This window comes from Primulina tabacum, chromosome 6 (assembly GCF_025594145.1).
Source record: "Primulina tabacum isolate GXHZ01 chromosome 6, ASM2559414v2, whole genome shotgun sequence".
In the NCBI taxonomy this organism is placed as follows: Eukaryota; Viridiplantae; Streptophyta; class Magnoliopsida; order Lamiales; family Gesneriaceae; genus Primulina; species Primulina tabacum.
The window spans coordinates 3294488-3317717 of NC_134555.1; the positions used below are offsets into that span (position 1 = coordinate 3294488).

Sequence of the window (23230 nt, forward strand, 5' to 3'; positions counted from 1 at the left end):
ATACTGATTGTTGTTTTAGAATTCAGTACAGAATGATATTGAATGTACAGAATGATACAGAATGAATTGAAAGATTAGTAAAAAAGTATCAACCAGGAGTTACATTTGATTTAGTGTTCCTCTTTGGCATGTGTCAGTATATTCAGAGATGTTCTGATGATTCTATACTGGTTATATCTATGAGATTTTGGTATAGCATCTGATTGATGGAATAGAATATCTGGAGATTGTATTGAATATTCTGAGAACGGTGATGATTGTATACAGAAATTGTTCAGATAAGAATCTTGCTTGAAACATATTGTATTCAGAGTATGCGTTATCTGAAGTTCGTATACCGATTGATTTTGACACCGTTGAGATTGTGATCAGTGACTGCTAAGATACCGATATCAGAAAGACCAGAAAGTTCAGAAATGTCAGAGATATAGTTTGTCTGATTTGGCAGATTATTTTATTCGACTGTTGCTTTATATCTGCTGAGTATTGTTATTGTTCTAAATCAGTATTTGAGACATCTTATATTGTTTTGGGGAGCATATTTTATTTGCAGATGAGATATAACAGTTGATCAGAATGACATGAAGATATTGACCAGAAATCATTGTTTTATGAGTTCACTGAACTCACTAGATCTGTATAGGATATTGATATTTCGTTTCTGATTTGGTATTATTGTTGTTTTTGAATCCGTATATGCTACAGATTATTGTGAACCGGTGAGAGTATATATAGTTCAAACCGAATCAGAGCTGAATTCGAGAATTTCAGTAATTCAGAAATGGGATCAGAATGTTCAGAATTTGATTGCAATAATCAGAACAGAGTAACAGATATGTGATTGTGTTTTATATGAGATTGATTATCTTATGATGTCAGATGTGTCAGAATTGTACAGCAAAGCTTGATATCGATAGTCAGAGCTGAATACCAGGTAGGTATTTCTTCTTTAATTTATGTTATTAACTGATTCGTTTATACCGAGAAAATTCAACTCTGAAATCACAGATAGGGTCAGAAATGCACCGTAGTGGATTCAGTTTTCAGTTGATGATTGAGAATGTATTGTATTTGAGCAGATAATGTTGATATAAACATATTAGATCAGTTATGACAGAATTTGTATTGAAATGTTGGCAGAATTTGTACCGTTATGTCTACATTGTCAACAAATGAAGACAGAAAGATAAAGATCAGAAGATTTCTTACAGAATTTGTATAGTTTTGACGAGAAATGGGGAGTATGATTCGATGAGTCTCGTAATGAGATTACTGCAATACTTCCAGATTATGATATGATATGATTGTGATTGACAGATTGTTCAATCTATATCTATTAGTTTGTACCAGATACCGTACACACATGACCAAATGACACAGATCGATGTCAGAGAAGTGGTCAGAAAGATCAGAATGCCACAGTAGATTATATCAGATTGTAATTTTTGATTGATTTTATACTTGTGACCGAGTATATCACGAGCTCTCTCTTAGCTTGTTTTACAGATTAACAGACTGTCAGATGGTATTATCCAGATATTAGAAGATATTGGTACAGCTTTAGTGCTGGATGTTAGCACTAGTTGTTATGACTTATTGTCACTGTATGAATTACTATATGACAATAGTTATTAAGACAGTTCAGAATGGACAGATTTAAGAAACCAACGTCGGAGGATGACGATTGGTATTTGAAGCTGAAGATTGTATATGTCTTTGTTTGAGATAAACAGATTTGATAACAGCTGATGGTACTGATATGTGATGAGCTGTAGATTGGTTTATACGAATGTTGTATAGCCAGTAATGCGAGATTGATTCTGTCAGAAGGATTGGAGAAGTATTATGACAATTATACTTGGTGAAATTTTATTCCAGACTGGAATCAGATATTTAATTCTTGGTTTAAACTCTGTTATGCATTTCTTCTGATATATCTGAATGGATTATTATGAGTTCGAGGACGAACTCAGATCTAAGAGGGGGAGAAATGTAAGGCCCGAGATAATAAAGATGATATTATTTTAATCCGAGAGTATGTAATTGGAAACTTTTGGAGTGTTGAATTATATTCCAAGATGTTTGCAATTATTTAGGATTGAAATGGAATTATTTAGGATTGAATTGAATTAAAAAGATTGAGCGGGGGCCAATTTGCAATTAGTGAAAAGTTGAGGGACTAAAGTGCAAATATGAAAATTTAAGTGGGACACTTGTCTTGGTCACCTCTTGAACGTGGCATTCCCTTCCAATTTTCATTTTTTTTCATGGATGCCTAGCTTGGAAGGGTGAAAACGTGAGTTTCCATGAGTTCCTTCAAGGATTTTGATCTTCAAAAATTCATATCTCAACATCCAACCATCAACTTATTAATCCAAGTATAGATTCTTGATCCTTACCTTAAGAGCTTCAAGTGGAGGTAATTTTCATCCATTTCCAGCATGTTTCAAAATTTAGATGTTGGAGGATTTGTGATTTAATTGTTGATATGTGTTCTTGAGTAAATAGAGATTATAGAACCGTAATCGGATCGAAGAACGGACATCATATGAATTGGTTTGAAAAATCCAGCATGTTGTTCGAACCTAGTAGGTGCAGATTTTATTATGTTGTGGTTGATATTGTGAGGTTTTTAGTCGTTGGTATCAGATTAATGATGTTTGAGTTGCCGGGTATATCGAATTTGCGCCGTTATGCCGCTGGAATTGATATAGATTGAGTTTTGAGCAAACCAAGTCTTACTTTGAATTATTGGATTTAGATGGATCAGATTCAATATTGATTTAGATTGATCATATATGATAGTGATTGAGATTACATTGATATTGACCAGATTGTGTATTGAGTTGAGTATTAATCAGAACAGATTGTGTATTGAGTTATTCACTGATACAGTGTATTCGATATTGTCATTTCAGATTTGATATGGACAGATTTGAATACAGGTCATCGTCTTCGTCAGACCGGGACGACAAAGGTATAATTCATGTGATATTCGGGAAGACACGACTCAAATAAGATCCTATTTGAGTTTCCCAACAAAATCACATACTAGATTATTGTTATATTCTGATATGAATATGTTTTGTTTATGTGTTGATATGCTATACTTTAATTACAGATTGTTATTTATTGCATTTAAGATAGGGAGTCTTGACAGATCAGTCAAACTTCTAGATGTTCGGCTATATCACAGCGTAGGGGAAGATCAGTCTCCTATTGTAGATGTGGATATAGATCAGGCCGAAGTCTAGGAATAAGACGTATCGTCACCCCGATTGGGAAGGCAGGTGATAGATCGTCTTATTCATATCGGGATCCCTAGAGTTATAGTTGAGTCGAGTCTAGACATGATTTGACTAGAACTGCATGCGTTTATGGATGTGGTTTCATAGACTATGAAACCCATCTTTATTGCTTTCAGTCATGATAGTATATGTTTATGATTTGATTAAACTGCATGTTTATCTGAATTGAGTTGCATGCTTATTTTGATTTGATTTTATAGATTATGAAATCTATTACTTTTAAATATGTCCATGATAGCATGTTTATAATTTAGATTGTTTATATGCATGCTTACCATGTTTTATACTGGAATTTATTCTCACCGGAGTATCCGGCTGTTGTCTTGTTTTGTATGTGTGCATGACAACAGGTGGGACAAGATCGAGGTCGAGAAGATGATGAGAGAAGACGAGTTTAGCGTGGTGATTCCGGACTTGGATAGATTTGGTTTTATTACTTGAACTTTAGTAGTTGAACCTTAGATTAATTGAAGAGACTGTTGTACATTATTGTACCTTTATACTGAAATGTAGTACAGATATGTATATTATGTAGATGCCATTACCTTCCGCACTTTATTTTAAAAAGAAAAATTTTTAGACCATGTTTATCTTAATTGATAATTAAATCCCAAAGATGATTAAGAAGAAGATCAGCGTCCAGGTCCCCACAAATCCCCTCTTTTTCGGGTTCAGGGAATCCCCAAACCCGAAACTTCGGGGATCAACTTCTCATCCCTGCCCCCATCCCCGTTTCAAAAATATTAATATGACAAGACGATAACGAATTCAGAGATTTTCTCAAACCAAATTTATTATTTTCTATTATTATTATAGATAATATTAATATTAATATCAATATCAATAATAATAAGATAATTAATATTTTAAAAAATAATAATATTATTATATTATTAGTATTAATAATACTATTATTTTATTATTAATATTACTTTTGGGGCGGGTTCGAGAATTTCGGGGATGGAGATAGTAATCACATACCCGTCCCGAATTACATCGGAGATTTAAAAAAATCTCCGAACTCAAACTCAAATCCGAAAAAATCGGAGATCTCCATCCCCATTTCGAGTTTTCTCTACGGGATCCCAAACCCGTGGGAAAAGTTTTCATCCCTGACGAACTACAGACGCACTCTCGATAATCCACGGAAGCTAGAGGCCCAATAACAAAGCTAGCCCCAGAGGTCATCCAGAAGCTTATCCAAATCATTATCGACCAATATCGACGCACTCTCGATAATCTAGCTATTGTTTATAATTTATTTATTAATTAGTAATCTGGTAATATTGTTTAGAACTAAATTAAATAAATTGTATTTTAGTTGATAAATAAATAAATCGTTTGAGGCCCCTCTCATTATTTCCGCCCGCAGCCTATAATGACTGGCTTTGTATTTAAGGTTTTTGGCCTTATATTGGCTATTGCTAGAGCGAATTTGTGACTTCTGTCGATGGTAGAGCAATTTTCCGAAACGCCCTCCATAGCCAAATATCTTTAGTTTCTCATATTGTCAATATCGAATTTTGAAAAAAAAAATAATTATTCAATGCTGTTCAATATATATTTTTATTTTGTTTGAATATATAAATAAATATATATATATAAATAATGTCGAAACATGTCTATACTTTATTTTTTACTCTTTAATTAATGATTGTGATCATGACTACTTGAACTATCATCCATCGTATCTTAATCATTTTTGTTCTTTCAATAACGTCTCGGTGTGGATCTTATCAAATTGTAACATTTTAGAATTTACAAGTTAGAAATCCAATGATGCATTACATTCATATGTTGAAATGAATTGTATTTTAGCTGTGCAACTTATGTAGTTAACGGTGTAATGATTTTTTTTACATTTTAGATTGTCAAGAAATTACTCATACTGCAAAAGTAGTCGAATATCTGATATAAATTTTTTCTAGTCTAAATTAGCGATTATATATACATATGTAGAACCAGTTAACATAAATCTACCGTTCCAAAAAACACATGCATACTCACTGAAGTATTTCTAAAATATCTAAAAATTTATTTAACTGTTACCTAATGATTACGATTAGGAAAAGTGAGGTAAAAGGGTAAAAAAGGTAGTTCATAATATATACCCTGGCAGCAGCAATTTCTGTTCTGTCAATATAATCCCGGCATCAATTGGGATTTGTTCATTTACGATCTACGCTGGATAGATACAGCCATCTGCCCCACCTTGCTCGCTGCTCTGCAAACGCAGTAACACAACCTCTATTGCAGATAGGCATCCGGTGGGCGCTGTAACAAGAAATCTCGCAAATCTCACCGTCCGTGATATTGTCTATGGCGGAGCTGGCGGCCGCTGAAGTCTACTCTCCTCGGACGATACAGGTGTGGAGGACGTTGGTGAACTGGATGGCCTTTTTCTTCCAGATCTTCGCTCAGATCCTGCGTGGTACGCCGTCGTTTTCGCAGGTCCTGTCTTACGTTGGCCTACGTCATGGCTCGTTACTCTCTTCGGCGCCACACGCGCCGGTGCAATTCAAGCCTCTTCCGCCGGTGGAGCTTTCGGAATACGAAGCAGAGGTGGAAGAGGGAGATTCGGTTCAATTCCACTTCTGTGACAATCACCGCTCGCGAAGGGGGACTGTTTGATACTCCGGCTTTCAGGAAGTTGAAGGTAATATTATGTCTCGAACTTGATTTAATTTGAATTATGATGGAAGGAGTGAAACAAAACAAATAAAGTGCACTAGAAAAGTTGTTGCCGTAAGTACTTGGTTTATTTGAGTAAAAGTGACGAACTAAGGCTTAACGTTGACACGAGGGTAGAGGTTCGAGGTAATAGTGCTTTCTGATTTGGTTCTATTCAATGTGTTTGTTGTGAATCTAGTGTTAAAAGAAAGACAAAAGTGTTGGATTGAAGCAAGTGGAATTTATGTGCGGGAACAGAGTAATTAATGCTTTTGCTTGGTGTCTCTCTTTGTGGTGAAGTTTAGTCCTTTTTCGGAAATAGGCTACTCTTTTGATTGCTCATCTTTTAACTCTAGAAATAAGCTGGAGTTGGTGTTAATCATAGCGAGAAGATAACATCATTTCTCCTAAGAATGGATAAAGAATATAGAAGGGAAAATGTTTTCTCATATTTCATGTTTCTTATAAGAGAAGGGAAATGACCGCTTTCCTTTTACAATTGACGGGCAAAAGTTTGGGATCATACTTAGTCCTGTTATCTTTCTTAAAACAAAAATAATCTTTGCGTTGCAAGATGGATGAACATTGGTAGCTAGTGTATGGATGAATAGTCTTGATGGAAAGGTATTTGTTGATGAACAGTGGTGATGATTTATGTGCCTAGACCAACTCAGGGATATCCGCTGGTACAATATGCTTTTAGTCTTCTGTGCGATGAATATACCGTTTTGGATGTAAGATAGGTGAAATAATATCCATGGTATCTGCTGGGTGTAAAACGGTTTTCTGCAGAAAAAAGTGCTTTCTCAGGTTTCTATCACATCTAAAGTGGTTCTCTATAATTCATACCGTCAAGATATAGTTGATGTGTTGCATATAATTTCCCAGACACACACTGTCATCATATACAGATTTCCCCTTTCCTGTATTCATCATTGTGTGCTCTTTTGGGTCTTGTGTATGTATCTTAGGGTGTCTGTTGGGGTGCATCATACAGTAACAAAGATTTTCCACGTGCTGAAAGTGCTGGAACGCAAAGTGTTCCATGAACCTTGTAAAGGCTTTATATATGAAGTTTGAGAGGCTACTAACTCTAATATTCCTCATCGGAGTTTCCCCAAGATCAAATTGGGATTTATTCACCCCAGGTGTTGGTCGGGATCTAGGGAAGAGGGGTCAAATTTTTCGGGTTGTGGTGGTTTATTCTTTATGTTGTCCGTTTGGTTGAAGAGGAACATGAGGATTTTTTACGACTTAGAAGACTTGCTTGAAAACATGATTAAGTTTAGGGTTTCAAGTTGGTGTTCGAAGAGTATGGAGTTTGCATCGTTCTCGGTCTCAAGTTTGTATAGAAATTAAAGTCCAATATTATGCTAATTTGACTTTGGGTCTAACTTCCTGGTGTGTGGACCTCTGGTCCATTTTTTGTAATTATAATATTTTAATTAATATAATACCGTTTCCTATAAAAAAAATGGTCGGCAAAGTTTTCTTGGTGTAGAAAATGCTGACACCAAATTGAATTGGTTTTAAAAATGTGCCTGTTTACTGGATGCAGGTGGTGCTTGATTTGGATGAAACTCTAGTATGTGCATACGAGACGTCAAGTTTACCAGCTATGCTACGTAGTCAAGCTACAGAAGCTGGTTTAAAATGGTTCGAACTAGAATGTATCTCTTCTGACAAGGTGAGTTACATGTGGTGTTATACATGTATGATTAAGCGGAAACTGTTCATTTTATTTTTACATTTGAATTATTTTTTACTGTATTTATTTTTATGTTTATATTTTGATGGAGCTTCAAGGAATTTGATGGAAAACCTAAGATCAACCACGTGACAGTATTTGAACGTCCAGGATTGAAAGAATTTCTCGACCAACTTAGCGAATTTGCAGAACTTGTGTTATTTACGGCTGGCCTTGAAGGTTTTCTGTTACCCTGTGTCTTAGTTTACTTTGTTTTCAACTGCACTTTAAATAGTGTTGTACTGCATTTTTAACTATTGCAGGATATGCGAGACCTCTTGTTGATAGAATAGATGTTGACAATCGATTCAGTGGTAGACTCTATCGGCCTTCAACAATTAGCACGTAAGTTTATTCTGCTCCTTTGTGATTGACAGCTGGGAATACCTTCTGATGTCTTCTTTATGTTTCTTATTTTTTCTTAAGAGGTCACTCATTTTGCGTTTTTGAGCTCTAAATATGTCCTACAGTCTACTTTTTCATTGATGGAAATAATTGCTATACATGTTGTGATGTGTTTGCATCTGACAAGTGAACGAAAAGAAAACTAATGAAATAATGCTAAGTACTCATGAAATACAAAGTGAAATTTGCCGTGCCGATGATATGCCATTTGACTTGTACTGCTTAAGTAATGTTAATTAATATGTGGAAAATACGTAAATAATCTTAACTTTCAAACTTTAAAATGTGAAATAAAAATGATATCGGATACGGTTTTGTGGGAAAATATTATCATGGTTGTGGATAGACCACTTCTTGATGTAATAATATACTTGACTTCCGATCTATTTAAACCTACTGTTGCTCATGCTTATGTGTTATCGTAATATAATGGGAATTCTGGCTGCCTTCTATCTTTTGACTTGGCTGAGTAGCTCAAGCAGTGGAAATCCTCAAATCTTAATTGATTTATCTTTATTTTCCTTACAATTGCCATGTCCTTAAATCTGTATTGTAGTATTGGATGATCATTAATGGGAATTCTGGCTGCCTTCTATCTTTTGACTTGGCTGAGTAGCTCAAGCAGTGGAAATCCTCAAATCTTAATTGATTTATCTTTATTTTCCTTACAATTGCCATGTCCTTAAATCTGTATTGTAGTATTGGATGATCATCATATAGTATACACACAATTTTTTTCTTAATTTCTTTACGAGATTCATCAGCTTCCTAGATACTGCTCCATGTGTAGTTGCAAGGTGCGGGAAGGTTAATCACCATACCCAAATGCCATTCCCAGACCTACCTCACTCCAATGAAGAAAACACGTGAATAATAATAAATGAAAGAGAATATGAAATGATTCTCATTTCAGGTTGTAAATTATCTTTCCGTTGACAGGTTAAGTTTGATGTGACTCAACATTTCATCCAACCATAGAATGGTCTTTTAACTGCTGCAAATTATTCGATTTAGTTTTCGTCTATGGATTTGCTACATTAGGAATGCCGATGCTCAAGTATATGGGTTTTATACTGTTATTGTCTGATGAACTTGTTTGCAACCACAACAGGGAATATCGTGAGCACGTAAAAGATATATCTTGCTTATCAAAGGATTTGTGCAGAATTGTTATCGTTGACAACAACCCATTTAGCTTCTTGTTGCAACCACTAAACGGAATTCCATGCATTCCCTTTTCTGCTGGACAACCGAAGGATGAGCAGGTACCAACATTTCTCACAAAACCTATATGTGTCTCCTCGTTCTGACCAATTTTTCTACGTTCTTGTTCACCAGCTTTTGGAGGTTATACTTCCACTACTCAGGGACCTTTCTGTACAGAAGGACGTAAGACCCATTCTCTACGAAAGATTCCATATGCCTGAATGGTTCCAAAAGCATGGAATCCCTACTTTGGGGTGGCCAAACACTGGTGGATAAAATCATCGACCTGTCTTATTTATATAACCGTAACTTCCTAGATCATCATTCTTTTCAGAAGACCATCTCTTTGCCAGAACCACGCGACTTTGTATAGAGCCATTCAGGGCAAGATGGCAGTCGTTAATGAAATTCCAAAGTTGTCAAGTTCGAGCGGGAGGACAAGATTCTTGTTTACAGCTATTTATTGATTCCATGCTCGTTGGATTTGTTTCTACATGATGCTTGTGTTGTATAGTGTGTTTATACAAATAAATTATTTACACATACACTTAACAAGTGCTGTAATTCCTCTGACGTCGTCTTGTAATGGATACGTGGGATTTGAATGTTGTGTTTATGTACATATTTGAACAAATTCTGGCAAGTGATGATTGAGAGATGTATCCCACTAGCATTTGTTTGTTGAAGCGATGACCAAACAACATGGTAGGCATCCGATGTAGGAAAGTTGGAGGTTTTTGGGTATTAAATTGTGGAATAGGTTTTTAAGATAAATTATAAATTGATAGGGTTTATATCAGATCCTTTTATTTAATTTATTAAATTTCTGCACAAAATAATTCAGTAAATTCATTGTGACGTTTGGCATCTGACTCATTCCTCCCTGAGTATAAGTGTACAACTGTTTGTGTGTTCGAATTTTGACGGAACAAATAATAATAATTTAATATGCTCACAAAAGATAATAATAATGTTTTGACCTTCATTTGAAAATTTTATTTCCCAAATATATTAACTTAACACGATTTAATAATAATAATAATAATAGAAATAATGATATTAACATCAACAACATCTGCCCGAATTGTAATGACTCAAGTTCGAATCTCTCCTTTTCTAGTGTGAGAAATAAAAAAATAAATATTTGGTCCGTGTAAAAGACATTAAATATATATTTAAATGATGTTAAACTAAACTTCCAGACCTATAACAAAGTGCAAAAACTTTTCGTCAAAATTAAGCTCATAATGAAAAGTTCAACTTCATACCCAGATATATTGTCATGCATATACAAGATTTAGTTACACCCGATGATTTAACCTATCACATTTAAAAAAAAAAATAATTTTCCGCTAGGGAATAAACTTTATAAATTTTATTATAGAAGATTTATTTAAAACAAATGACTTCCATATTTTGAAACTGATGAATTGGTCTTATCCCTTATCGATAGAAGCTTCTTGTGACTAGATATATAAGTATATCATTGGGCGAGAAAAATCTTGGAATTTTATAATAAAGTGTCCAAAAATGTCACATCGTTTATGTTGACCGAAACCATAGACTAGAGTATCACAAGTTCTAAGAAATCAAGAGAAAATTACATCGTTGGTTCCAATTATATTGTAGGATTGTGTCTTCGTTGATGGCCAAGAAATTATCTTTTTAGTTGCCCTTTTTTTTTTTTTTTTTGAGTGAGTTCAAGCTTGAGTATCGAACCACACCTATATAAATTTTGAAAGACGTGTACATATAAACTAATATGATATAATTCAATACAAAAAACATTTTCCATATTTTTGAAGTGGATGGTAAAACAAATTAAAAATAATTATAACGTTTGATTCAAAACTCAATTATGTCAAACTAGAAATTTTCAAATTTGGTTTTGAATTAAAAAAAAGTATGTGTGTTTTACTAATCCAAATAAGGCAACGGTGACCAATGGACTTTGAAAATTCAAAGATTAGTTTTATATATATATATATATATATATAATGTGTGTGTGTAATCATAAATACCATCAATCAATGCATTATTTAAGTTACATGACAGGGAATAAAGAGAATAATCACACCACACCGTGATTTTAATTGATCATAGCTATTGAAAACTATTTAATCGCCACTTTTATTCAAATGAGATGTTTTTAAATTTTTAAAAAAATATTATTTAATGTGTTGGATATATATATGTGTATTATACATATAAATATACAGTTTGTGTACATATATATATAGTTATAGTAGGTCTCTTGTGAGATGGTCTCACGAATCTTTATATGTGAGACGAGTCAACCATACCGATATTCATAATAAAAAGCATACTTTTAGTATAAAAAGTAATATTTTTTCATGGATGATCCAAATAAGAGATCCGTGTCACAAAAAACGACCAGTGAAACTGTCTCACACAAGTTTTTGTCATGTAGTTAATCAAATTCTTAATTTTCAATGGCAAAAACTTGTGTGAGACGGTCTCACGGATCATATTTTGTGAGAAGAATCTCTTATTTGAATCATCAATGAAAAAATATTACTTTTTATGCTAATAATATTACTTTTTATTGTAAATATATGTAGAATTGATCCGTCTCACAGATAAAAATTCATGAAACTATATCACAAAAGACCTACTTATTTCCAATTAGGCCACCGAATGAATGCCAAGAGGCTCAACTAATTGGAGGCTAAATGAAAGCAATATCGCGCCCCACTTCGATGCAAATACTGATTGATTCATGTTTATAAAATTAATACTTTTTTATCATTTAATTTTTTTCCCCGATTAGTTTAACTTAACTACTCCCAACGATATTCCTTATTTTCCCGTAACAAAAGAGCACAATTTAATTAATTTTTTTGAAGTAAATTTAATTAATTTTTTTGAAATAAAATGAATTTTTTTGACCATTTGTCCTAATATTCGTCGTCCCTTTTCTCTCTCTTAGTGCACTTCCGTTTCTCTCTCTACAAATGAGGGCGCTTTTGCGCTCTCAGATAACGTCTCTTACATGAAGACACCCTTTTCACCCGTCACCGCGGCCGTATTGCTCCTATGTTCCGCCGTCTCCATTTCTCTGCCATCAGCTAAAGCCGGAGGAGGCTCTAGCTCCACACTAGCAGTAGTGTACGGCTCCACCACTACTATCTGCAGCATAGTGGCGCAGCAACCTGTCCATCAAATTCAATGCTGGCGGGACGGCCTGCTTCTCCCGCCCATCCTTCCCACCACCTCATTCGAAAGAGTCGCCGGTGGTCGAGACATACTTTGCGGCGTTCTCTCCGGAGGCCTCAGACTTCTGTGCTGGGACACCACCACCTTCTCCCTCAAAAGAATTTACAACAGTGCCACAACTTCATTGACTTCTCTTACGATCGGTGACACTGAAATTTGTGCATTAACGAATGTTACTGCTCCGGAAAACGCCATTTGCTGGAGACCATATCGTGTTCCTTCATCTGTGAATTCACGATTTAGCATGATTTCATCTGGTTATGAATTTTCATGCGGAATTTTGGAGAATAGCAGTCGGGTTCTTTGTTGGGGGAATAACAATCTTTCTTCTTTTATACAATCAGAGTTTTCAAATTTATCAATAACAAATATTCAGGTTGGTGGAAGGCATGCTTGTGGCATAGATGATTCAGGGTATGTATTTTGCAAAGGGAGTAATGATACCGGTCAATTGAATGTGCCATCGAATGTTGCAAACGAGTACAGAGCACTAGCTTTAGGCGAAAATCACAGCTGTGCGATCAGAAGATGGAACAGAACAGTGATTTGTTGGGGTGGAAATGGCGAATTTTCAAGCAATGTTACAGATGGAATTTCATTTGAATCCATTGTTACAAGCTCGAATTTTTCTTGTGGATTGACAACAAACAAGTTTTCAGTAATTTGTTGGGGTATTGGTTGGCCAAATTCTTCAGGGATTGAGTTGCCTTTACAAACGACACTTCCGTGGCCATGCGTTGAGACTTCTTGTCCGTGTAATGTATATCCTGACTCGTCAACACTTTGTTCTGGAAATGGACATATTTGTCGGTCTTGTGATGATCTTGATTCGATTCCGACAAGCCCACCACCATTTCTTCCACCACCACCGGTTATTATCTATCCCCCTTCTTCCCCTTCTAGAGGGCTTAGAAGGGGTTTACTGGCTTTAGCAATAGTTGGATCAGCAGGTGGATTGTTGGGTATTTGTACGGTGGCATATTGTTTGTGGACAAGTGTTTGTTTTGGGAAGAAAAAGATTCATAATTCTGTGCAGCCAACAATGACTGTAGCCAATGCTGCTCAACAATCTAGCAGTACTCCATCTTCAAGATCATTTACCCTTAGGCGCCAAGGATCGATTCTCATGAGGCGACAAAGGAGTGGAACTTCATCAAAACAACCAGAGAGGGCAGAAGAATTCTTGTTTTCAGAGCTTGTATCGGCTACCAATAATTTTGCCTTAGAGAACAAGATCGGTGGTGGGAGTTTTGGCGGTGTCTATAAGGGGAAACTCCATGATGGCCGTGAAGTTGCTGTCAAAAGAGGCGATACAGGTTTGAAGATAAAGAAGTTTCAAGAGAAAGAGAGCGCGTTTGAATCTGAATTGGCAATCTTGTCACAGTTACATCACAAGCATTTGGTTGATCTTATTGGGTATTGTGAAGAATTGGATGAAAGGCTGTTGGTTTATGAGTATATGAAGAATGGATCGCTTCATGATCATTTACATGGCAAGAACAATGTCGTAAAGAGTAGTAGTGTCGTGAATACTTGGAAAATGAGAATCAAGATTTCACTAGATGCAGCTCGTGGCATAGAGTATCTCCATAATTACACAGTTCCACCAATAATTCATCGAGACATCAAGTCTTCAAACATTTTGCTCGATGCATATTTCACCGCAAGAGTGTCTGATTTCGGATTGTCCCTAAACGGGCCAGAAAATGATCGTGAGTTCAGACTGATGAAAGCAGCTGGTACCATAGGATACATTGATCCTGAATATTACGGACTCAATGTATTGACAGCGAAGAGTGACGTTTATGGTCTTGGGGTAGTTTTGTTAGAACTTTTGACAGGGAAGAAAGCTATATTCAAGAATGCCGAAAACGGAGGTTCGCCAATCAGTTTGGTGGACTACTCGGTGCCAGTGATCAAGGCCGGAGAACTGGCCAAGATTTTAGACTCAAGGGTTGGTCCACCTGAGACGAACGAATCCGAGGCTGTGGAGCTCATGGCGAACACGGCGGTGCATTGTGTGCCTTTAGAAGGCAAAGATAGGCTTACAATGAGTGGGGTTGTTGTAAATTTGGAAAGAGCGTTGGCTCTCTGTGATGATAGCCGTGGCAGCTTCTCCAGTGGTCCAATCTCCATCCTTTCAGATTGAAATTTAGAGAAAACACCATACTAGAAACTAATTTCTGTCCTACGATCTTTCATCAAGTTTTGTTGCGAGCTAATATGTCTGTACATTTCCACTCTAAAGCTTCTGTCCTAACATGAGTTTCTGTGTAGGCTTTTGTACAATATTTGACAGATTAATTGGATATTCAAGATTCCGAAGGGGAAACGTGAATCTACATGTAACTAAAGACTAAAGTTCAAAAATAATGAAGTGAGAATCCAGTCAACACAGAAAAGGTCTGTTGGTCTATGTGACATTTAGGAGGGAGGTCTCGTAAACACTCTACACCAATTATAAAATAAAAAATAAAAAAAAAAAACAATCCGGTCGACTCTCAGAAGTCTAACATATCGGAATTGACTTTGAAAATTATCTCTTCTCATTTAAAAAGTGAGTCAGATGTTCACATCAGTCAACCTTTGAAAAAAGAAACTGTACATCTGTCCACGTTAACATTTTATGTCACTCACTAAACAGAAAAATGTTGACACACGTCGACCACAATAATAAATAAAATAACTTCTGTCCGGAAAACGATAAAACATCAAACGAATTGGTTTTCATTTCCATGAAATTTTAATATCTCCCGTCACTTGTATTTCTAGCACAATTATCGATCCTGAATAATTAAGAGATTTTGATGTATATGTAATGACAAAAAAAGGAAAATCGTTCTATAATTAAATATAAACAGATATATCGTCTTATTGAATTCTAAAACGATGAGTCATCTTTCTTCCTCTCGAGCTGAAAGAGACGTACTTAAATGAGATTCAATTTTCCGACCACGGTGGGTTCCTTGGTTGGGAATTACTTTTTCTTCTCTCCTTTTCTATCTTCCTCTTTTTTTATTTTATTTTGTTATTTTCTATCTTCCCATCATTTAATTTGTCAAAATCTTTCCAAATTTTTTTATCTTACACTTCTGTTTTTAAACACAGCTCGTGTCTGTCTAAATACTTAAATTCATGTTGCATGAATAAATTCTCTCTCGTGGCCGATGGAAGAAGCACAAAAACAGATTCGAACTTGCTTTCTTTCATTAGGCTAGAATTTGTACATCTGCCAAAACAAGGAAAGGTTCATACCTTTGAACTATGACACATACATAAAGTTTATGCCTCGAGAATAATGAACGAGCGAGCAGCCACCAAATTCATTTATTTCAAAGCTTTCTGAAAGAAGAATTTTTTTACACTTGTTGTGCACAATCAATGCTCTATATATACACGATATCATGCGTATGCATTACTGGCCAATGTCAAGTAAGAGATGTAACAAACGTGAAAAGGAGGAATACCTGGATCAAACAAATTCAAATCGCATAAGAAGCTTCACAGAATTGTACTTGTCCCCCTTCCGAGAATGAAGTGGAACTGCTCGAATGCCTTTTCTCAACTCCGATATGGGAAGGCATGTTTGGCCTCCAAAGTCATCCTTCTCAGACATATCATGCTCGTGAACTTCAATACGAAGGAGTGCTAGTTCAGGAACTGTTAATGGGAACTCAAACACCTCATCCCAATTTGGTATCCAGTTGTCTTCAAGAATCTTTGTTTCCTTCATGACGGAATCTGCCGGAACTCCGGCAATTCCTATCTGGGGATAGGCAAATGTAACAAATTCAGACCATGTCGTGTGCTATGGCCTATGCATATGCATCTAAGTTAATTAAATGTGATAGTAAAATCGGTTTCCAATGAATTCTATTAGAATTAAAGTAACGAGTTGGATTAAAGATGAATACATGTGACTATTCTTCGATAAAGGATTATTATTATTACTTTTTAATCATAAAACCCACATATTGATAAAGGATTATTCTGCAATTGCATTTGTGGCGAGGCTAGGGGTGGGTCAAAGTGTGTATCAAAATAGGCAACCAAAGGGGAGCTCATCCGTGGGTCGAGACCCAAATCACAAATTTTTTTTTTTTTGGAATTGTATAGTTATCATCGACTACAATTGGATAGATTAGCTCTCAATCTTATCTCAAGATAACATGTAAACGCTACAGGGTGTTTTTTTCCTCGTGTCTTGTTTGAGGCATCTAAACACATGCAGAGTCATAGAAATGTTAAACAAAAGAGTCAGTAAGATTCATTGAATACGATTGCTAGCTGATCAGTTGAAGCTGCTTCATTTGTAGAACCAGTCAAACTATGGAACTGGAACTTAATAAACTTGCAAAATGTATCACTTACCCTTGCATAGAAATCTGGAGGAGAATAAGCATCGAAATGTGTATGACGGAAGTCATAATACCATCCTTCACCCATATACAGTCTCACCTGTTCAACATAAAGGATGATTGGACAAAATATGAAGTTTAAATAAAGCTCCAGTCTTTGAAGTGTTGTGGGACATTTTTAGGGAAGAAGCCTGAATACTACCTTTAAAGTTGCTTTGATTGACAATCTAGTATCTGGATCAAAGACCTCACCACGTGAGCCATCCTTCAATAAAAATTCTGGTTTTTTAATGTATCCGCAACCGCCGTTGGCTCTGAACATTCCATGCATCAACCAAAGTGATTTTCCATACCCCTGTTCGGATACAAGAAGATATATTTTAGACCCTGGATTATCTAATGAACGAGTACGCACCAAGTGAAGAAAGCCTTGATATTATCATTTGATTAAACATTTTTGTGTCCTCAACTTTCTCAATCTCATAATGCTCTGACCTGCATGTTAAATGCAACCAATTGAGCCCCATGCACCCATCCGATAAACGGATTGTAATTGGATGAATCAAAACGTACACCTTTTGGGTAAATTCTCAGTAAATTCCTCCGTGTAAACCTGCAGAAAACGAAGCATAATCCGAGTCATGAACGAAGATCAAAGCCTAACGGATCAAGCTAAAATTGATTCAAGTAACAAATTAGAAGACGAGGAATCAAAATGGACCAAGCTAATTGAGCAAATTACTTGATCATGGGTAGGTTAACTATAATAAGTATCAATTAGGGCCTAACTAATATTGACAGGACTCAAGTTTATTTATTTATTTATTGTTTTCATACTATTTCTTAGGTAGTATTTTTATGGGCCATGTCAAATGTTATTTTAAGCTATTTCATTGATAGCTTAGGGTTTACACACATGTGCGCCTATGTATTTATGCAAATGATTTTTGCAAGAGTTACAGATGTGTCATCGATAAAATTGTTGGTTTTTTTTTGCATTTCCAAATCGATCAAACTTTTTAAAATTCGTTCTCATTGCAATCAAAATCCAGACTTATAGTCTTCATTCTTTGAAGGGGTGACATCCAACAACACAAAAAATTTAGTGAAATTCAGTCGACTCCATTAGTAAAGACTGAGAGGCGTATTAAACTGTTTATTGAAATGGATAGTATCCTAGAAGAGATCTGCTTGAATCTTTGCTTATTATATCTGAGCTGTATAATTCTTCTATGCTATGCCCAGTACAATTTCAGAAACCCCCGTCCTTTTTATCATCGCCTCCATCTTTTTTAGAATAAGTCATAATTGGTTATCGTGCAAGCTAGGAAAACAATGAAAAAGCAAATCTTGAAATGAGAAATGACAGAGAACACACTCAACCACAAAAGATCAAACGTAAGCTGTATTAACATACCTCACAATATCTTTTCCATAAGTTATAACGGCCTTTTCAAGCTCCTGTTCGCTCAAGCTAAGACGTCTCACTTTATCATGATCGACCCTTAGCCACTCCTGCATTCCCCCCTTCTCCTTCCCAGCATGAATAGCAATCAACCGCTTATATTCTGGTGCTGCCTTTTGCTGAGACTTATGATATTCGTCATCGTCTTCATCTTCTTCATCAACATCTTCACCTAAATCACGATCCTGTAGGAGAAAGCGTAGATAATTCAAAACTGGATAAATTAACTGAACTCGAATGACATTAGGTGTGAAGTTTAACCATATACCTTATTATTATCCAATTTGGCTTTAAAGATTTCAACTTCTTTTCCCCGAGCTTTGGTAGCTGAATTTCTTTCATTCTTGGAGTCACTCTCTTTTGATTCAAGAACTTCGGCTTTTAAGTATTCTTTTGGTGGTTTGGTTGATAAAATAACCCTTTTCTTTAGAGATTCTGGTGAGGGAAACTCTCTTAAGCTTTCTGGACCAGGGAAAAACAGCATGTCTCCAAATGTTTGGGTGATCATCTAGATTCCATCAATAGAACAGTGATTATGACATTTCTGGCACTCTTCATGATGCTATAGAGTCAGTTTACATACCTCAGCCACTTTCGCCTGAAGGTCCGTGGTGAGATGATCCTCAAGCGTTATTATGACAGGATATTCAGATGCAGTAAAAGCATGTTCCTTGATTGATCTCAAACATTTTATGAGTTGAACAGGGGTGGTCAATGTTCTACACGCACAAAAAATAAGGAGAAATTCCAAGAAACCGGTAAGAGAGAGAGAAAATGTTGCGTGACATAAATTTTGGCATGATAAAATAGTAAATCATGAATAAGAAATCAAAGCAACTTAAATTCATCGATAATAAATTAAATGGAAGTGCAAATAGCTGCATACCTCCCATGCAGAACATCCACATCGTCTCCAGCGGAACTAGGCCATATATCCAATTCAATAACTCTTACGCCTCTTTGCAGTGCATTTATGATCGGAACGTCACTGCAGTCACTACTTAATTGATTCCCTGTTAGATAAGAATTGTGGCCGGTGTATATGAAGTAGTGAGACAACGGTGCATTCATATCATGATGAACCTGGAAAGGAAACAGTTTTAGAAAACTCGCATTTCCATCTAAGCCCACAATCAAGGAAATGACTTGTATCAAAACCTCCGATACAGGTGTCAGGCGTCAGCCGTTGAAAGGCATGAAATAAAGCAAAGTAACAGAAAAACAATTACCCTCACGCCTTCCTTTCAGGTAAAATCAGAGCCTTTAGTTGTTAGGATTTTTCAGTCCGAAGTTGCAATTATCTTGGCAGAGGGAGCGAGGTGATATCACCATCTGGCTTTATTGAATTTTTTTAAATGAAAATCTCACATCCGAAGTATTTATGTTACCGCTCTCATTGAACCTCAACTGTAATCTTTACTACATATGAGATATCAAACATCAAACTTTTTCTTTGCTGCAGGAGCAGTTTCTGATTACATGAATTTGTCCTAGAGCGATTTAGCAAATGAAATGAAATTGACAATGCACATAGATGTTAGAGTTTTCTTCTTTCAAATTTTGATTTGGTGTATAATCTTATGAAAGATTTTTTGTGTTCATGTAAATTATTTGAAGTCACTTCTCTATCAGTATGACTATGAGGGCTGTATTAGGTATTACAGAGTAAAATTTCCATGCAGGGTATCAAAAATATAACAACAATTTTGATCTCTAAAGATTTTGAAATAGAAAGCGTGACTCTGCTGAGAAATGGATCACAACACACGTCAAAAAAAGGTCAGAAAAGTTACCCCCGATTTGACACTGATAGACGGATTAGCGTTCCCGAACAAGTACTTGAAGAAGGCCTCGAGATTCATCCCCCGTCGATGAAACACGTTGAAATGTCTCGTCTCGTTTATTACATCTTGCGCATCCTCCGTCGTTGCATTCTCCTCTCTCTGCACCTCCACGAGAAACCGCCGCAGATGATCCACGCTCATCACCCCATTCTCGGAGTACTCGTCGAAAATCTCCTTGATATCCGCCGGTGCTTCTGCAGCTGCCAGACGGAACCTTCTCCGGAAGCAGAAGCAGATTCTGTACGATTGCTTCGACATCGATGAATTATGATCGATTTGGAGCAAAATATGTCGACTATGAATAGAAAAAAAAAGGAATGATGCATTGCTTGTGTAAGGGTTAAAGCGGGGAATATATGAAGAATGTCGATTTGGCGGCGAACACAATGGACATCAGGTTGTTTCGATTCTTTGCAATCAAAATCCAGACTTTTAGTCTTCATTCTTTGAAGGGGTGACATCCAACACCACAAAAAATTTAGAAATTGACATAAATTTGTACGAGACCATCTCAGTAGTCGTATTTTGTAAGACATATATTTTATTTGAGTCATCTATGAATAAGTATTACTTATTATTGTTAATATCGGTAGGGTCGACATGTCTCAAAGATAAAGATTCGTGAAACCGTCTCACAAGAAACCTAGTCATAGAATTTCTCCTCCTCCATAACGGACAAATTGAAAATTCCAAGTATATAATTGTATTAAACATCCCATATATAAATTTTATAAGATACATATTTTATTTGAGTTATCTATTTAAAAATATTATTTTTTTATCGAAATTTTTTTTGTATTATAAGTATAAACAAAATTGACCAATCTAACTATAAAAAAATATGTGAGATCATATCAGATAAACTTATTTGGATCACCTTCAACTATCATGAATACTCTCCAATTGTATTGAACAATGTTTGGTACTAATTCATATATTTAGTCAAATTTTGTATACTACCACTTCTGTCCTTTTTGTAGGTTATTTCTCCGACATGCATGTTTCTAATTTTTTTTTTTAAATTTTTTGTGAATAAAAATACCTAAAAGTTTATATTTTGTAACCTCTAAAAGTTAACTCACATAAATTGTATATATGCAAATTATTTAATTTGTTTAATTATTTTATTTAATTGATTTTAAATGCTTAAATGATACACAGTATATGATTGAATGTTTAATTGAATGATTTCATGAAAATTGAAGATTTTATCTGAATATTCGATAATAGGCTGGGGAAAGGAGACCGGGGACGACCAAGATAAAATATTTTTTTGTAAATATTTTTAGGCTTATTAATATGATTAAATATGATTAAAATTTTCTAAAAATACTGGAGCCCAAATGATTTTACGAGACGAACTCGATTTTATTTGAGGAGCTGATTTTGGTCCAACAAAGGACTTTTAAAAGCCCAAAAATTATTATTTTGGTAAAAAAATTTATAAAATTTATTTTACAATTAAATAGGTATTATTGGACCTAATTTACCTATGATTGAAGGGCCAAATTATCTCTAAACAAAAAGCTCAAAACCCCAACCCATTTTACTTACAATTTTTGAAAATCATTAAAAAGAAATCCTAGGTTCTTGGGACTCCATAGACCATAGCAGCCGAAATCACACCACAAACACACTCAAAAATTTCGAGATTTTGGAGCAAAGATTTCAAGGTCGTTCGTCGCCCGTTCGTCTCCCTTTGCAACCCACGCCAACGATGCATATTCGAGCGTTTTAAAAGCGGAGACACGCTTTTAAACTCTTTTGTTTCACCATTCAAATCATAATATGCATGTTTTACGTATTTTAGCATGAAAAATATTTGAATACAAATTACTTAACGTTTTGATGATTATTTTCAAAGTTTTGATGATTTTACGATTCGTTTGTGAACGCTATGAATTATAAGGGACATGTTGCTAATACAAGGTGTTCAAGGGATGAAAATAAAGTCGTTTAAAGGTGAAACGTAGGATGGAATCGAGCTTGGCCAAGGAGGGATGAACCTAGGGTTTTCATGAGGGGTAGGGCTCGACCAAGGGAGTTTGGGCGAGGGGCTGCGCGTAAGGGTTAGGCTAGTCAGGGGCTGGCTCAACAGGATCTGGTGCAGTCGTGGAAGGGTCCATGGAGGGCTAGACCGGGTTGCAGCAAGAGATGGAAGGGTCCACAAACCCTATGACTCTTCCCATGCACGAGTACGGCTAGGTTCAGGAGCGGAGAGGCTTGCGGCTGGTCTAGGGGTCTAGGCTGGTCTAGTAGTGTCTAGGGAGGATGGCCTGGGGTCAGGGCTCGGGCTGGTGCAGCATGGTGAATGGTGGCTCGATGAGAAAGGGCCGCGACTTAGGAGGATTGCGCGTGGATGGTTCGCGTGGGATGGGGGCTGGTGCGCTGGTCCAGGATGGTTCAAGTAGGGTCCAAGAGGATCAGTGTTAGGTCTAATCCTAGGTGGCTCAAGGGTGGCTCGGTGTTTGGGGGAGCCGTGGCTTGATGTAGAGGCTAAGGTTTGAATTTGGCTTAGAATGGAAAGTGGCTCGAACCTTTGGTCCATGGGGGTGTCTTGTGGCTCACGGGGGTAGTTTAAGGATGAAAAGTTTATGTTTAAAGTTTGGAAAGAAAATATTAAGTTTTGAATTAATTTGAGATTTAAACGCTTCACAATTTAGTAATTAAGGAATTAAATCAAAAGCTCGGGTTTACGTCTAAAAAATATATAATAAATTAATTTCAAAATTATATAATGGTTTGGGATATGCTCGAGTCGATAAAAGTAAGAAAAAGTCAAAATCGGGAATTTTAGAGCTCAAGGGCAAAATGGTTATTTTACATCTCGGGTAGTACGAAATGCTTGGCAGTGTCCGAAGAATCATAATACACGCTAAATGATATTTTAAAACGTTTATGATAAAAATATGGAATTTTATTATTTATGCTAAAGTTGTATGATTTTTCCTGTTAAAATGCTCTTTTGCGAATTATTTGGAAATGACACA

The 23230-nt window shown here is 35.9% G+C and overlaps 2 protein-coding genes and 1 pseudogene across 2 annotated transcripts; 2 read left to right on the forward strand and 1 right to left on the reverse strand.

Moving 5' to 3' along the window:
- The first annotated feature begins 5452 nt into the window (after positions 1 to 5452).
- Positions 5453 to 9970, forward strand: LOC142548761 (uncharacterized; annotated as a pseudogene).
- A 2279-nt stretch (positions 9971 to 12249) lies between these two features.
- Positions 12250 to 14820, forward strand: LOC142548763 (putative serine/threonine-protein kinase-like protein CCR3). The gene has a single exon (XM_075657272.1). It carries the CDS (start codon positions 12350 to 12352, stop codon positions 14720 to 14722), a length of 2373 nt encoding a protein of 790 aa, XP_075513387.1. The 5' UTR covers positions 12250 to 12349; the 3' UTR covers positions 14723 to 14820.
- A 1048-nt stretch (positions 14821 to 15868) lies between these two features.
- Positions 15869 to 20561, reverse strand: LOC142548764 (phosphoinositide phospholipase C 2-like). Its single transcript, XM_075657273.1, has 9 exons — positions 20190 to 20561; positions 19283 to 19479; positions 18980 to 19115; positions 18665 to 18904; positions 18349 to 18581; positions 17427 to 17544; positions 17134 to 17286; positions 16945 to 17031; positions 15869 to 16339 (listed from the first exon to the last, which is right to left on the reverse strand). Exons 1-9 carry the CDS (start codon positions 20496 to 20498, stop codon positions 16046 to 16048), a joined length of 1767 nt encoding a protein of 588 aa, XP_075513388.1. The 5' UTR covers positions 20499 to 20561; the 3' UTR covers positions 15869 to 16045.
- Positions 20562 to 23230: the final 2669 nt, after the last annotated feature.